The 17,803-nt window shown below is 46.4% G+C and overlaps 1 protein-coding gene across 3 annotated transcripts in view; it reads right to left on the minus strand.

Annotated features, from left to right (window-relative positions):
* Positions 1-17,803, minus strand: part of LOC138510520 (zinc finger protein 630-like) — a 350,463-nt gene that overhangs the window by 127,808 nt on the left and 204,852 nt on the right. For all 3 annotated transcript variants that reach the window (XM_069626234.1, XM_069626233.1, XM_069626235.1), the window contains one exon: positions 12,684-12,797. In XM_069626234.1, the coding sequence (XP_069482335.1) occupies positions 12,684-12,797 (114 nt within the window). The remainder of the gene's footprint in view (positions 1-12,683; positions 12,798-17,803) is intronic.

The following is a 17,803-nucleotide window of genomic DNA, read 5'->3' on the forward strand; positions in this document are numbered from 1 at the left end:
CGAGATTCTTACTGAATGGAACACTCCTTTTCTACTTATCTGCGGGGACCTCAACGCGAAATGCACACAACCACAAAACATCCCCTTAAATCCCACCGTCACCACAGCAGCGGAGCTCAGGGATCAAGCTTGGATGACCCTTATGACATCCAGGAACCTGCACAATGCCGCCTGGATTCTGGAAGGGCAGTCCCACCTACCGACCTGGGAGAGAGGCCGGTCTTCAGCTACTCTAGACTACATCTTCGCCTCCCCAGCACTGTGTGCAGTAATCCAAGATTTTCATGTAGTCAAAACTCTACCAAGCGACCACAATATGTTAACTGTATCATGGCCCTCTACCGGCCGCATTCCATCTCGCCAACCTTCATCGGTCGAAACGAATTCCCAACAAACGCGCCTTCGTTTGACATCGGCCAACATCAGACTGATCACTCAACAGTACGTCTCGGAAATTGAGTCGGAACTGATTCTTGATCCACCACCAAGGCCGAACTACCTGCCTATGCTTCTCAAGTACAAGCACCACGCGACACCTGGTCTGGCGACCCCAAAAGCCTACAATCACCAGTATGACAAACAAATAGCATTGAAAAAAAACGCATTGAGACAGCTCAGAAGACGCGCTAAGGCTGACACCATTGCTGCATGGGACTGCTGGAAAGATGAAAACAAAATCTACAAATCATGGATCAGAGCGCGCCGAGCCATTTTATACCAACATGACGCTGAATTAATGATGAGAGTCTTAACGACAAAGAAAACAGCGGACTTCTGGTCCCTGATAAACGCCTCTCAAGGAATCACAGCCTCAAGCATGATTAACTCAGTCCCGGAATAAGTCTGGGTCACTTTTTTCACTGATCTCTTCGCCAGTCCGATCCCTGCAACAAATACGTCTTTCGATACCACTGCTGCCCCTTGGATTGACTTGTCAGCCCCAGCGGACATAAGTGCAGCTATTCAAAAACTAAAAGCATCAAGAGCCCCAGGCCCAGACGGCCTGACGAATATAGACTTAAAGAAACATCTCACTGAATGGGCCACCTTCTGTCATGATGCCTACCTCCAAGGAGCCAGGTCCGACCCAGCAACCCCAGAGGCAGGCATCATTCCCCCCAGGGAAGTGCCAGCGGGCCCAAGCTGGGGCCCTTTGGACACAGTCCTGTCGCCTTAGGCGCCAGGCTCATGTTGGACCCCTGTCCTGGTGCCTTAGGCGCCAGGCTCATAAAGCTAGACATGTGTTCAAGTGTTTTAATGTGCACTTACCTGATGCAGACCATGCTGCTACATCCAGGCCCTCTTGAGGCCTGAATGGAACTACTTTACCTGTGGGACTACTTTCCACCTGGGTGTGGTCGGGGAAGGATACATACCTGATCGGTGGAAGGATACATGTCTGGAACTTCTTCCAAAGCTATTTAAACCACGCCCGATCAGCAACTCACGCTTCGCGTTGTTCTGCTTCTCGCAGCTGGACGCTCACCGTGTCAGCTCCTGCATCTGGACTTCAGCCACGCCTGTCAGCATCCTGGGTCGCCTGCAAAGGGAGATAAGAGAGAATTGGGGAGAAAGAAGACCTTACCTGCTAAAGCTGCATCACAGAGACATCACACCGACGATCCTGAAAGGGAAGACATCATTTTAAAAGCATTTCGCTTCGATCGCTGCAGCGCTGCATTTCACTCACCTTTCCTGGGCGCCTCCATCTTCAGCAGCGATCATCCGGATCCGCACCCACTTCCCAGAGCCTAGAGAGAAAAGACAAGAAAACAAGGTGAGAGAAGGAAGGGAAATAGGAAAAGCTCAGTTTCCTTCTAAGACTTACCTCTTGGGTCATTCCCATTTTATTTTGGGTCCTGCCGCTTCCTGGCATTCCGGACCCCGGCCCCAATGGGGAAAAAAGACAAAGACATTAAATGAGCGAATGCAAAGACATTACCTGAACGCTCATCCAGAACTTACACTTCGGGTCGGCGCCATATCTACGGCAATCCGAACCCCGGCCCCTAAGGGGAAAAAGACATAAGCATTAGTGCTTGCTGCAATAAGACAATGAACATTATTATTAAGCTTGAACTTTTGAACTTGCAACAGAACTCTTACAGCGCCTCACCTGAATAGTCAAGCTTATTTTGAACTCCCATCAAACCTCAATCCAGTGAAGTAACTGGGTTTCAACGCGCCCCTGCATCAGAAGCAGGATGGAGAACTCATCCTTCCAGACCCTAAGGTGAGACTTCACGGGGAATCGTGGAAGGGTATCGAGGAGGGTTGGAAGGGAGTGGGAGGCTTGAGCATTATTCCGTCAGTAGGTAATACTCCCTTTTCACGCACAGGGGAATATTCCTGCGAGCCAGAAAAGCCAGAGTAGAGGGGCCCTTCCTGTCCATCATCAGAGTCCTGCGCTTCACCATTGAAGAAGCATCAGCACTCGAAGCCAGACCTGCGCCTCCGTGGGAATCAGGTGAGCGTGACACCTTCATCGGCATTCTGTTTTAGCATTGCAGAACCACCAGAAAGATTCCATTATCGTGGTGCAAAGCAACCATCATTCCAATTTTCAAACAAGGAAGCAGGGAAGCGCCCGCAAACTATCGTCCAATCGCCCTACTGGACATCATGGGCAAACTTTTTGCGACTCTTCTCTTGGACCACTTCAACTGATGGGCGAAATCGGGCCCCCTGCAGTGACACATTCCAACTAGGCTTCAAGAAAAATGGTGGTACTGCAGTGAACATCCTCATACTTACCATCTTGAAAGCCAAAATAAAACAAGGGTCCCCCACAGTCTACGTGGCGTTTATCGACCTCTCACAGGCCTTTGACAAAGTCGAGAGGTCAAGACTGTGGAGAAAGCTGGAAAATTGGAATTGCCCGAACGATGTCCTACAACCAATAATAGCCCTTCACACCAACACTACACTCAACGTCCGGCTGAACAGACAAGGAGCACTGTCCAAAGAAATCCAAGCACACAGAGGAGTAAAGCAAGGCTGCCCCCTAGCCCCGGCACTCTCCGTGGCTTTTTTGGGGGACTACAAAGACTCGGAAGCCCAGGTCCGAAGCTTTCCGCCGAAGTTTGGCAATTGCACCCTCTCCCGTCTTCTCTACGCTGACGACTTGATTTTGTTTGACCAAACCCCGATCGGCCTCCAGCGGCAGCTAGATAACCTGGCAGTCTATATGAACACCAACAACCTCCAGATCAATCAGACAAAAACGAAAATCATGATCCTCTCTAGATTGGGCCGCTTCCAGAAAAAAACCCGATCTTGGTCAGTGTGTAAAACCAATATCGAAGTGGTCCCTCACTTCAAATATCTAGGAGTGATCATTGACGGGACTTCGCAGGAACTTAAAATGCAACAAAGTCTGTGGGCCAAAACCAAACAACTGACTTCCCAACTAAGAGCGATTGATAGAAAGTATGGCAAATTTTCGCTAGCGCCGGCCATTAATTTCTATAAAGGAAAAATGGTTCCGGCCCTGACTTACGGCATGGACGCCATGTTCACTGTACCGTCCAAACTATGGAGGACACTGGAGGGCTACATCTGGAAATCCCTCCTAGGCCTACCCACCGCCATTCCAATCGAAGCCATCAGAAGAGACCTGGGCCTTCTATCATTAAGTGCCACTGTCAGCGGGTCCTCACTTGCCCTCTTCAGGAAGACTCTTATCAAAGACGGCTTGCCAATTCTCAACATCATTGGACAGGAACTCGAATCAACGAACTGTAAGGCTGTTCAAAAATGGATACACCTCCAAAAAACCAAACTGGAGGACCTGCAATGCACACTAAACGACCTGATCACGAACCCGCAAAGAGTCAGTGAAAAACTGAAATCGCAAGACTGGATCAACACTATCGACAAAGCGGTAGCAACCAAGTTCCTAAACCATCTTCCACCAACTTACAATAAATTGAAACTCCCCATGGCGTACTGTCTGAGATTCCCGGAGAAAAAGCTACGCTCTACATTTCTAAGAGCGTGCTTAAACTTGCTCCACACTCGAGAAATCTTAGTGATGAGAAGGCTGTCCACCGTCACCACGTGCAGACTGTGCAAAATTCCGGACTCTACTGAGACCATTCGCCACCTTCTCCTAAACTGCCCCGCTTTAACTCAAGTTCTTACAGCTTTTCTCACTCCCCTATGGCTCGATTCGGTACTGATCGATGAGCAAACATGGTGGTACCGTTTGATATCTGGCGAAAAATCCCACTGGGCTGCCGTCACCCCCAAAATAATGGAAGCTGCCTTCATCAAAATCAACGCTGCTACCTAGACGTCTCCCTGGCCATTGAACTTCAGTGCCCAGGCACCCAGCAACTGATGACCGCGCCATAGACAAACTTTGAGATAGCTATTGCACTCGACACGCCTTGACTCAGGCTCTATACATTTTAAGCTGTCCTCACTTCAAAGGACGCATCCTTGTAAAAATCACTCACTGTGATTATACACAAGTAAATAAAAAAAAAAACAAGTGAAAATGGAGTACAGAAGGAAAAAGCAGTGTTTTGCTAAATGAAACCCCAAAATCTTGCTTTAAATCCCTTTTTCTTTGTGGCTGAAACTGCAGAATGCCGGTACAAAACATCCTCAAAAATCCAAAATTCTTGCTGGGTGCTACAATTCACGTAGTTTAAGAAATCATTGTGAACTTGCAAGGTCCTGAAAAGCTAAAAGCATAAAGGGATTTCCACAGCAAAAGTGGCCTGTCTGTGGATGGCAAAAATCTGCGATGACAACTGTCAGGAGCCTGCCTGATTAAACTTTAAACATGTATAAACTGAAATCAAATGGGTGCAATCTAAGTGGCCTGTTACTGAGAGTAACCTATGTTGTAATTGTTTTGATTCCATGGTTTAAAATCTTGAATGAGAATTCTAGCTGCTATTTTGAAATCACAGGTTTGTTTTAAGCTAAGGAAAAATGCAACAGAATTAACAATTAAATCAAGCCTGGCTAAAGCTACCAAACTGAAATAACAGGTTTCCTCACAGAGGCCTTTTCCTCCAGCAGGAAATCACACCAAAGCGGTAATTATAGGGTTTGGAAAGAACCTGGTCTACAGAGGCATGAAGAACAATGAACAGCTGCTGCTAAGGAAATGCGAGATGTAAGGACAGTTGTAAATGGCCTCTGCCCAGAGCAAACAGGGAGGAGACTGCTCCTGAACTGCAGGGAGACAAAAAGAGGCGGACCCAAACAACCATCTGTGGCTGAACATTTACAAAGAACACTTTTTTAAAAGAATCATAATTTGCCAGTTAAAATTGTGAAAAATATAAAAGTAACAGATTTGTGAATCTAAATTTTGGCTGCATGTTTCAAGAGGCCGCAAAATCGTGTGACATGTTCTGGAAAAAAACGGCAGGAAATGTGATTTTACACAAAATTTATTTCTGCTAGAAGTATGAAACTTTATACACTTATGCCCATGTTAAACACACACATTTGTAGAAATGTGCTTATAAATTGGACATTGTGTTCCTGATGAAAAGGGCAAAATTCTGTGAAAAGCCGAGACAAGATCCCACAGCTACGGGGTTTTGAGGAAATAGCTGCCATATACAATATGTAATCTGTATATGTGATTGTTATAGAGGTTGCACATGTGTAAATATGTATTGTGCCAAAAGTAGATTTTTTGTTCAAGGGGCTAGGGGTGGATTCTCAGCCTCATAAAATCACACCATAAAAGTGACACACTGTTTCCCTCCTATCAAGGTAGAGAGGAGACTCTGACCCAATCACCTGTCAAAGGAGCCAATTTAGCATAAACCAGCCCACACACTCCTTTATCATAGCATAAATAGAGACAGCTCACCAATCAAAAAGACAGACAGATTCACACACTATCCTGATACTGGCGGAGCACCCTGCTGCTGAAAGTTGGCAAAGCAGAAACCCATTACATAACTGAACCATTTTCAGCTAGGCCTCAAATTCCAGAACCATAACCCCACAAACCTAAGGGGAAGCGTCAAAATACAGCCGGGCTGCGCTATCCTGCTTGCCTGCTGAAATAATTACCATCAGAACCAATAAGGGCAGATCCAGTCCAGTCCTGTGCCGTGCTGTGACCAGAGTGCATTGCAGATCCAGTCCAGTGCTGTGCCGTGCTGTGACCAGAGCGCCTTGCTGATTGCAGATCCAATCCAATGTGCCCAGCCGTCTGTCCTAGAACCAGATCCAATTCCCTGACCAGAATCTTGACAGACCAGAATCCTGACGGTTCCGTTTTAAAAACATATCTAGTGAGTATCTATAGAAAGAACTGTGTCACTAGCATATGTACCTTGCTTAGTTAATCCCTTTCTTAAACCCATTCTATCTTGTATTCAGAACCTGTGTTGTTGGGAGTATTGTTGAATTGTCTGAACTCTCTATCCAATCCCTCCTGTCTTCCTCCTGTACTAGTATTGCTAAAACTATCTCTGCGCTGATCTTTTCTCATCTGAAGAAGGTGAGTCCTTAGCAGGCAGTCATTCCGATCAAGTGGCTGTGTTCCTGTGGGGTATTCGTTTTGTTCATAGTCATCCTCTAGTGTAAGAAATCCATTTGTCATTTTAAAAGTTCATTCCTGTTTTCCATTCTTGCGCCTATCTCGAAAAAAACGACCTCCACTAAAACGTCCATAACTCCCTCAGTTTCAACTTCTGCTTGTAGCTAACATCCAAACTTTAAATCGCATCTAAAACCGCACCCCAAATCCATACGGTTCTCCCTTAATCGCAATTATCGCGCAGTGAAAAGTTGGCTGCACATTTTTGTTTAGGGAAATTCTGACACGTGTAAAACAGCTTTTGATTGCTTCCGACTTGCATTTTAAGATTTCAAATGTTGTCTTGGTATTAAATCATTACTTGGGTTTGTGTGCAACTATCCAAAGCGGCTCCCATAAGAATTTATACAATTTCAACAATTTTGACCATATTTAGTGTTTTACCCAGTCCATTCTAAGATAACTTTAAAAGCCATTCTAACAGCTTGACAGTCAATTCTGTTTTTCTCTTGTGTTTGCTGGGGGAAAGTGGGATTGGTATTTTGTTTGCATTCTGCCATTCCTGACACTTGCTCTCTCCTCCTATCTCTTTACATTGTCTATTGGGGGGTTGAGGGCTGTTCAGGGGGAACCTTTAACCACAGTGCTATCTGATCTGAACACACACACAAAAGTATTATTTCTGTGCTGAATTGTTTGCTCACATTACTCCTTGTGTATTAAAGAGATTATTCAGTGTTACATCACCCCATTGGTGATTATTGTGTACCCATTAAAACAGTGTGATTAAATTGTAAATACATAAATACATATTTTAACTTTGCAAACCAGCCTGATTCCTGGTTCAGTGTGACCGGTGGGTTCCAGGAGAGGGGAGTGATATGAGTGGTATATCGTTCAGAATAAAGAACCTTTAGACAAAAATAAATAAGGATTTGAGTTGTGCATTACACGCTAGGCGTTGACTTGGGTGTGTGCCGGATTGAAATCACTTACAGTTTATCTACCTAAAACCAAAGCTAAGGATCTGGCAGCGGTCAGAATGTCCAAAATAAAATGTCCTGTGTCCAAAGTTCTATTATGACCTTCACATTCTAACAAAACAACTCTAAAGTGAGAAGGGGAAATGTCTTTGGCCTTGAGTGCTGTACAAATGTTCAAAAAGTAAATGCATAACTTCAACACAAAAAGTTTAAAAAGGATAGAATTCCTTGTTCCAGGGGGTGGTTCCCTTCCCCTGGATTTCGCCTCACTTTGGTTTCCGTTAAGGCTTATGAGTCTCTTGAGCATCTTCGCTCTCTGCCCCAACTTTCAGTGTCTTCCTATCCCCCCTGAAGCACTCCCTTGTGCACCCCCTTCTTAAGAAATCCTTTGCCGACCCCTCCTGCCCGGCTAACTATCGCCCAATCGCCATCACTCCCTTCCTGGGCAAGCTCCTGGAGAAACTGGCCATCTCCCAGCTTAATCTCCACACTGAATCTGTTGGTTGTCTTCATGGCCATCAGTCTGGCTTCAGAGCTGCCAGAAGCACGGAAACTGCTCTCCTGAACATCCGTGAAGACCTGTTCTCCAACCTTGTCTCTAACACACCCTGCATCCTCATCCTGCTTGATCGCTCTTCTGCCTTTGACACTGCCAACCAAGCCATCCTGCACAACGTCTCCGTGATAACCTGGGTATCACTGGTCAGGCTCTAGAGCCTGACCAAACTCTTTCCTCTCCGGCCGACCCTCCCAGGTCCAACTTGGGTCCTTCCTCTCCGCTATATCTCCACCTGTGGTATCCTCTCCCCCCGGCTTTTCAACCAATACCTGGCACTCCTTGCCCACTGCATCGCCGCTCTCTGCCCCAACTTTCAGTGCTATGTGGATGACACCGAGCTCATCTTCAGGCTACCCTCATCCTCCTCCTCTACTTCCCTCATCTCTGACTGTCTGTCTACTATCCAGGAGTGGTGTGCCACCAATGACCTCTGCCTCAACGCCAGTAAGGCTGGGATTCTCCTCATCGGCACACCCGCTCCTTCCTTTCCAGCAGCTCTCTGGCCGGCCTCTCTTGGCCCTCTTCCTGCTCCCACCTGCAAGGATACAAATCTCTGGGTCATCTTTGACTCCACACTCTCCTTCTCTTCTCACATCTCTGACATCTCTAAGAAGTCACACTACCAGCTGCACCTCCTCAGAGGTATTCTTCCTTTCTTCTCCTTCCCCCAGAAGTACAATGTCTCCAGAGCAGTGGTTTTCTCTAGGCTGGACTATTGCAACAGCCTCTTTATAAATCTGCCTGCTTCTACTCTCCGCCCTCTGCAACTTATCCAAAACAGGACTGCGAGACTTGTCCTTGGCCTCAAGCCCAGGGATCGTATCTCTCCAGGACTGAAATCTCTGCACTGGCTCCCAGTGGCTGCAAGGATTAAGTTCAAAACCCTCTGCATCATCCACAAGGCCTTCTGGTGCTGGAGCCGCAATACCCTCAAATCTCTCTTCCTAAATACTTTCCTTCTTGAGCTCTTCTCTCATCAGCCTCCAACTCCCTCAGTGTCAGTCGCTTCTTGAAGCAACAAGTTTGTGGTAGATCTCTTTCTTCGCTGGGACCTCCCTCTGGAACAGCCTCCCTGAAACTTGAGGAGAATCATCTTCGGTTCCGGAAGCACCTTAAAACCTTTCTCTTTGCTTCTGCTTTTTCTCCTCCTCTCCCTTGCTGACTTCCTGGCTGACACTAAAACTGCACTGGTTACCTGGCCACCCTCGGAAGCACCTTAAAACCTTTCTCTTTGCTTCTGCTTTTTCTCCTCCTCTCCCTTGCTGACTTCCTGGCTGACACTAAAACTGCACTGGTTACCTGGCCACCCTCGGATCTCGGGCCCAGGTCCCCTCCCCCGCCAGTCGCACTCCTGCACTGCCTTCCTGGCAACCCCCAGACTTGGGGGCTGTTTCTTTGTATACCTACAGTCCCACTACCAGCACTTGACACCTGATGTCTGCACTTACCTTGCACTTGCCACCTGCTGGCCTTACTAATTGTTATTTATTTTCTTATTCAATGTACTGCACTGTCCTCTCCTCCTTGCCCCTGCTCTTCCCCTCATTCCCCTTCCCATGCACTTGCGTGATCTGAATGACACCTGGCCTAGTAGGATCGTTGTATGTCTTCCCTCTGTTCCCCCTCCCTTGCCTCGTCACGCCTTGAAACACTTGTGTATAGGCGTGTTATAAATGCCATATCATATCATAACACTACTGGTGCACAAAACAACTTGACTCTTGGTCTTTGCTGTGTTAGGATACTTGGTGTACTCTCCTGACAGGTTTCCTCTCTCAGGATTCTCTATTTTTACTGCTTTCTCCTGATGTGCTCTGATAAGAATTTCTTGAGTACATTTCCTTTTATAGTTTATTCAACTTCATGCCAGATATACTTTCCTGTCAGGACTTTCTCATAAAGACACATGTTCACAATTAGCATTCACCTTATATACTCTCCTCCCAGGGACATTCTTTCATGAACACTCTTGCAACTTACTTTGCCTGGTATACTCTCCTGCCAGGGCTTCCTTACATACTTGTGAAACTGCCTGGTATTTTCTCCTGCCAGGGCTTCCTTAAGCACACTTGCAACTGCCTGGTGTACTCACCTGCCAAGACTTTCTCATGTGTGCACTGTGCACATTTCCAACATTGATAGTCTCTTACATTCAATTCTTCTTGTATCTTATTTGCTTGGTATGCTGTTGCCCCAGGGCTTCTTTCACAACATGGATAGTCTCTTACGTTCAGCTTTTCACACGTCGTATCTGCCTGGTGTGCTGTTGTGCCTGGAAGTCTTTCACATGTGTATTGCATACACTCACACATTTGGCAGTTTTTCATATTGCTTTATTTTCCCCTTTTAAAGTAATGTTCATTTACATATCCTCTTTTAAGGACTATCTTATCCCTTAATAGACTTTGGCATTCCAGCCAATATGTCCCGGTGTCCCTGCTTCCCTTTCGGGGACTCACTGGTACTTGCTGGTGTATTTCATCTCTCCCGTGGTAAACCGGCAGCAAGCCTTCGGCGTCCTGCTCGCTGCTTCCGTTTCTCAGCTTCTCTGCTTTTCGCGGCTCCTGCTTGGCTCCCTGGCATCTTCCTGGGCACCAGTAAGGTGGAGGCTGACATCTGCACACACCCAGAAGTGTTCCCTCGGATTCTGGCACATGTACAGCGTGTCTCCTCTTGTGGCCAGCTTCTCTTCTCCTTCTTTATAAGCCGGTTGGCTCCACGGTACGCCTTCTAGTCCCTCAGTCGCTTCCGAGAGATTCAGTGTTCTCTCGTCCAAAGCTCTCTCCAGTCAGCTATTTCTTCCATTTAAATGTCCTTGCTGTAGATAAGCGCTCGCAACAGCTATAGTGTGGGTGTGCTTCTGGCCTAGGGTGATCTGTATTACTCTATCCCTCTTCCTCGTCCCAGTATTATCATACTTATGGAAATGTAAGTCCCTTCTTGATGAATTGCATACGAAGTTTGGGCAAACGTTCTTCGTGGGTTTTGAAGGTAAAACGGTTTCTGATGGTTTGCATACAGTTTTGGTGAACGAGTATTTAATATTTTTCCTAGATGGATGTGGGGAGGGGTAACAATTTGACATTAAGGCATGGAACATGGATGGGGTATCCTCAGAAGAAAAAGGGAGATACCATGCCTCAACGCAAGCAAGACTGAAATCCTTCCTAATGGGACTCCTGCTCCCTCTTTCTTCCCTTCACTCTGGCCATCTTCTATGGGCTCTCCCCTCATTCCTTCATCTAAAGCCAGAAACCTTGGAGTCATCTTCGACTCATCTCTTTCCTTCCTCCCTCACATTCAGGACCTTGCCAAGAGGGCCCACTTTCAACTCCATCTTCTCAAAGGAAGTCTTCCTTTCCTCACTTTTCCCCAGAAGCTCAATGTCTCTAGAGCTAGATTATTGCAATAGCCTTTTCCTTAATCTACCCTCCACTTCTCTACGACCCCTCCAGTTAATCCAGAATAGGGCTGCAAGACTTATCCTTGCCTTCAAGCCCAGGGACTGCATCTCTCTAGCCCTAAAATCTCTCCACTGGCTCCCGGTTGCTGCAAGGATCAAATTCAAATCCCTCAGCATCATCTATAAGGCCCTCTGGGGCCAGGGACCACGCTATCTACAATGCGCTCACTAAATGTTCTCCCTCCAGATCTCTATGTTCCTCTGGCACCAACTCTCTGTGTGTCAAGCGCTTTGCTAAGCAGCTAGCAGGTGGCCGATCTTTTCCTCAGCAGGCTCCCTCCTGTGGAACAGCCTCCCCCTTCCTCTGTGTCTTGAGCCGGATCTCCTCAAATTCCCAAAGCTCCTCAAGACTTTCATTTTCACCTCTGCCTTCCCTTGTTCCCTCCTTTGCTAAATCCCACAGTTGCTGAGAATGGTGACCACGCGCCTTATGTGTCCTCTTGGGCCCTGGCCTCCCCCACCCAATTGCCTCAGCCTCCGCCTGCTCCTAGCACTTGCCTTGGCTCATACTGGCCTATGCCACCACAGGCCTGCACTTGCTTATTTATCTGCAGGTGACCACTCACCTAGGTATTTACAGCTACTCACTCCCCAGCACTTTGCTCTTGGTACACCTAGCACTTGCCCCCTTCTCCCTTCCCTATATCTCTGCACTTGCATGTTCTGAATGCTCACAAGACCTAGTAGGTCCACTATCCATCTTACATTGTTGAATCTGATTTTCATTCCCATGTCCCCTACTTGCTGGCCTCTGGGTGCTTTGAAACACAATTTACTTGATGTATAAGCAGCTTACAAATGCACAATAAATAAAATAATCAGATGATGTCATGACATTTCCCCGGAGGTTGTCTCCCCCCATCAGGTAGTAGCTGCTGTCCCCTTGCCACATGGGGGCGGTCACGACGAGGAAAGGAGTCATGACACCATCCGATTTATCACAGATCTAACTCATGCAGACTTAGACACAGTTATTATGGAAGATGATGTTCTGTAGTTTACACTATTTTAACATTGCTGAAGCTATACATAATTTCTTTTAGGGAAATTATTGTTTGGGTTTAGGTATTTAATCAGGGAGTGCAGGTGATGCTTATAGAACATTTTTTAAATCATTGGACCGATTGAGGAAAAGAGATCACACCTCTTGCTTCTCACCTTTACTCAGACAATCAGTTAATTTCTTTCTTTCGGGGTCTTGATCATTTATCACGTGTAGGTGTTCCTCTTTATTTATCCTAAAAAGCACATCAGGCTTTGTCTTCATCTCACCTATAATGAAAACACACAAATAAAATGACTCTATTTTTGCATCCATTTGTGGTCTTCATCACCCACTTTTGGGAGTTACTCTGAACCTACAAATCTTAAAGTAAATCCCTGTTGTAGAAAAAAGACAAAGTCAAACTTTTATTCACGTCAAGTTTAAACACAAGCATAAATTAGCAAGACTACTGAAATCCTAAAAAGCACTGCATTCAAAGCGAAAACAATATAAAAAAATGGAGGTGTGATACAAAAAGAGCTTTACACCAAATTTGTCAATGCTTATTACAGAACGTCGGTACATTCCACTTACGGAGTTGGAAACAATGGTACAATGGTTGTGTGTCAACAATGTGAATAGGAATTTGGTTCCCAATGTAAGTATTAAAGTGATGTGGCCCATTTAAGGCTATGTACCCCACACTGCAACTCTTTTTAAATTCCTCACCCCTAGGGCTTTTTATGCCACTTTCACTTCATATCAAATTCCTTTTTGACTCAGTCACATTTTCTTACCCAAAAATCAAAAACTGTTTTAATGTATGATCCCTGTGTAAAGTTCATTTCTTTTTGACATTTGATTGTGATAAAAGGCACACTTAAATGTAAAAATGCAAAATGTAGAAAAACTTTTTTTTATCAGTTTCTATATGACAATGGAACACGTGAAATCATTGCTTTTCCCAAATCTATACCTATCTTATCAGATTTGTGAAAAGAGGTGGCCTACCAAACATTTTAACACTTCTTAACATCCCTAAATTACAAAGCAATATGGGAACCTTTTCTAAAAATATGACAACTTTCTGAATTAAGGAAGGAGTCACTGGTAGTGAATAGTATATATTTGAGATGTTTCTTCACCCTATAAGGAACCCACAGTAAAGACAGACACATACAAGTGATCACAGTTCAAGGGTGTTTATTGAACTTTGTAATGGGTTAGATAAACGCCTAAATCTAAGATGGGAGCAAGCTACAACCATCAAATAATAATAATGCAGTCCTAGTGCAGTCCTAGTGGCGTCTTGTCAAATAAAAAGGGCCTATACTAAAAAACCTACTGCCAATCCTTACTACTAGTTACAAAAAAAAGAGTGTGGGATGATGTTCACCAGAAAAGAAAGACATGTTCATAAAATTATAAGTCAGGATGGTATAGCTGGGTCTCCCCTTCCCACGTCTGAAGCACGGGACAAGGCGGGACTCTCGAGCACATCACACTCCTGGGGCCTTGACAGCACAAGGTTCACAATTCAGTTCAACAATATCAAAATCCCTTAGAGGCTAAGTCTCTTCCGTGCAAATGAGTCTTGCCTTAGAAGGTTTTCTGATTAGAAGTAACAAAAGTTCTCTGGGCGATTGCTCTTCACCCCTGTCATCTCCCTCTGCCGGGCTCGGATCCTTTCTTGCAAAAACGGGACTCCCTCTGTCGGGTTCACTATGGCCTTTCTTCAACACAGTTCATCTATTCCTAATACCATTCCTGTGTTGCTCAGTTATGTCAGAAAGCGCGGTTTCTTTCTCTTTAGCTTTATTTCGCCATCCCTCCGTCGGGTCGACATTTGCCAATTATCACAGTTCACAATTGTAGTGGAAAGCAGGGTTCCCTTCCCCTAGCTTTCCTTTAGCACCGGCTCAGAGACTTCCGATTGTGCAAGGGATTTGACGTGACCCTTGTAGGACCACTCTGACACCTCACGCTACCCTTTTCTAGGGTCTTCTGGTTTTTGCAGTTTAAACAAAAAAACAGGTCCCGGTCAGAGTCTTTCGAATGAGTGCACACGTGGCGCCGGACCCCTCTCCACCTAGACCTCAACTGGGGTTTCTTTAAAGTTCTGAATTCCGCGATTGGGTCTCCCAGCATCTGGCAATCCTTCAGGAATCCTGACACAATATGGGTTCTGATGGATAACTTTACCAAGATGGCCCGTTTCATTCTTTGCACTGGTTTCCCTTCTACTCAAGTGTTAGCTGATTTATTCTTTTGTCATGCTTTTTGCAGTTTGGTCTTCCTTCTGTCCTCATCGCAGATCGGGTCTCTCAGTTTATTTCACGTTTTTGGAGAGCAGTGACTTAATTGTTAGGCATCGATGCACGTTTTTCCTCATTGCACGCTTTTCCTCATCCTGCCACCCAGAACCCGATGGGCAGAAGGAACGGGTAAACCAGACGTTCGAGCAATACTTACGTTATCGCTGTCTACAACAGTGGGAAACCTGGTTTTGCGAACTCTGCACTGCAGAGTTTGCTTATAACAATGCGCCCCACTCATCCACCAGCTTCTCTCCTTTCTATTCCTTGTACGGTCAGCACCCCCGCATTCTACCAATACAGGATGTGTCCACGACTCTTATCCCTGCTGCTAACACCTGTATTAGGGACATCAGAACGATTCACAAACAAACCCTTTGTCATCTTCATGAAGCCCAAACTGCCATGTGTCATGCTGCTGATTCCCATTGTTGTCCATCTCTGCCTTATGTGATGGCTGACAGTGTTTGGCTTTTGACACAGTTTCTCCATATCCCTTGTTGTCGTAAGCTGCTTCCTCGCTTCGTAGGTCCTTATAAAATAACAAAGATCATCAACCCCTTCTTTCCATCTGGCAGTGCAAGTCGCCTGGCGCACACATCCTGTGTTCCATGCATCCCTCCCCAAACCATGTCCACCCACTACTCGCAATGTTGTTCCTCCCCTTACTCTGGCTCAGTGGTCCACTAACGAATACGAAGTTCATGCCATCGTGTATTCCAGTTATTGTAGGGGACATCTTCAATATCTCATTGGTTGGACGGGATATGGCCCTGAGGACAGGATGTTGGAACCTGCAGAGAACGTCCATGCTGACGAGTTGGTTTCTCGTTTTCATCAGGATCACCCTCCGAGCCCACAAGGTCATGGGTCATTAGGGGGGACACTGTCAAGATCTTACCGGCCCCCTGGCACTGGATTCACGCTCCTCCCCTACGCTCGATCTGGGACGGGAGTTCCTCCTCCTCCTTTTCGCGGCACACGCAATCCTCACAAGGTTGCTGTGGGATCCCCGCTCCTCATACCCACAGCAACAGCAAGGTCTTCTTTCTCCCTCCTGGCACGGCGTTCCCAGCATTCTTGGAGGTTGCCATGGTGCCTCCACAACATCAGAGCGTGGGGACGTCACGTGATCCAACCAGGAAGGGCAGTATAAAAGCCCTGCCGTAATGCAGGATGTTGCTTCTCAAAATTTCCTGTCAGTGGCTTGCTACCTGGGAGTTTGTATGCTCTCTCTGACTGGTGCTTAGGGACAGAGGTATAGCCCACCAGGGAGTCATCCTGCTGAATCTTGACAGTAGAAGCTTGGGGGACATATATCCAGTCTGTACCAGTTTACGCCACAATTTAGGGTGCCTTTGTGGCCACAGAAAGAGCCTGTATTAGCAAAATAACTATTTTATCCATGCCTCATGGTCCACATGGACAGGAATGGGCAGAAACGAAGTGGCCCGGAGGGGGACTTGAAAGAATACATTGGTACACAAATAGCTACAATATAGATGCAATGGGCTAATATTGTAGTGAAAGTGGCTATAACCTTGGTGTAGCCTAAACTAAATTACAGCTGCCACCTGTCTACTCCACAAAACACATTCAGGATGATTTAATCAACCTGAGTCCAAAAGGGCTGCTAAGAGCAGCATACCCAAAAAAAGGGGTACAAAGACATCGGAACTCAGTCTGTTTTGTTTTATGTTACGTTATGTTGTTGGCTTTTAAAATGCACCCATCACCACAGTAAAGGACTTAGCTGCATAGATTTGACTGGAAAGTCACAAAAGAAAAAGTGTGAAAACCATGGAAGCCAGCAAAACGTTTAGGGGACTCACAAAGTTAAGAAGCCAGAACCCCAAAAATGAAAATCTACAAGAACATAGTTCAACTCTGCATTTTGCAAGTAGGGGTTGTGTGAAACCTGACGGTGTCTCACCTGCTGGTCCCCGGAGATCTGCTGTCCAGGTGGCCCGGAACAGCCATTGTTACTGGATCTAGTTCCTGCGCGTCGATCATAGGGGCGGTTCACCTGGGCGTGGGGGTCTTCCGGGAACCGAAGTGGGACACTGAGGGTTGAGCTGCAGTATCCCCGTCCCTGTAACAACTTTTCCCCATCCTCCCCTGTAGGAAATTTAGGAGCTCTACCCCCACCCCTTTCTCACACAAACACATGCTTACACAGTAACAGACAACAGACCAACACCAGAGCCGTTTACCTGACATGTCCCAACACTCAGATCAGGCAGAGTCAGGCAAGTGACAATAGCCACGCACACCTGACGACTCTTTGCCTTCCCCACAGGGATAAAGGCAGAGCACGAAAGCATACTTGGAGCAAGGCCAAACGCACGAGGAGACAGCTACACCAAACCAGCAATACAAAGGGAGAAGAAAAGTGGTGAGACCTGGAAGGACGATAAAGGGGGTATTGCCCTTGCCCTTTTCAACTCAGACCTGCAAAGCCTCCAGAAGGAAAAATGTAAGACCTGGAGTTACAGCTGGTTTGCGGAGCAACAGAGGTCAATGGTACTAGGGGGCCTCCCGCAGTTATAATGCGGGGCAGAGAGGCAAGCCGGCTACCGTGGTACTAGCCTTGACTCCGGAGAACAAAGAAGCCAACGGGTTCAGCACAGCCGGTGAGTCAGAGGAAGCTGATATCAAACCGAACTGTGTTAAGCCCAAGGTTGCGAGTAGAAACATTTTGAACGTAAGAAGAAAGGACTTGTGTGTATGTTTGAACTGTAAAGAAATCCCAGTTGACATCCAGGTGCAAAGGGGTCCGGCGCCACTTGGGCGCTCATTCGAAAGGCTCTAACTGGGACCTGTTTTTTTAAACTGAAACAACCAAATGGCCCTAGGAAAGGGTAGTGTGAGGTGTCAGCGGTCCTACAAGGGTCACGTCAAATCTCTTGTACAATCGAAAGTCTCTGACCCGTTGCTAGAGGAAAGCTAGAGGAAGGGAACCAGCGTATGATCCCCGA

The sequence above is a fragment of the Ambystoma mexicanum genome, chromosome 6p, assembly GCF_040938575.1.
Source record: "Ambystoma mexicanum isolate Mex_15411 chromosome 6p, UKY_AmexF1_1, whole genome shotgun sequence".
Taxonomy (NCBI): domain Eukaryota; kingdom Metazoa; phylum Chordata; class Amphibia; order Caudata; family Ambystomatidae; genus Ambystoma; species Ambystoma mexicanum.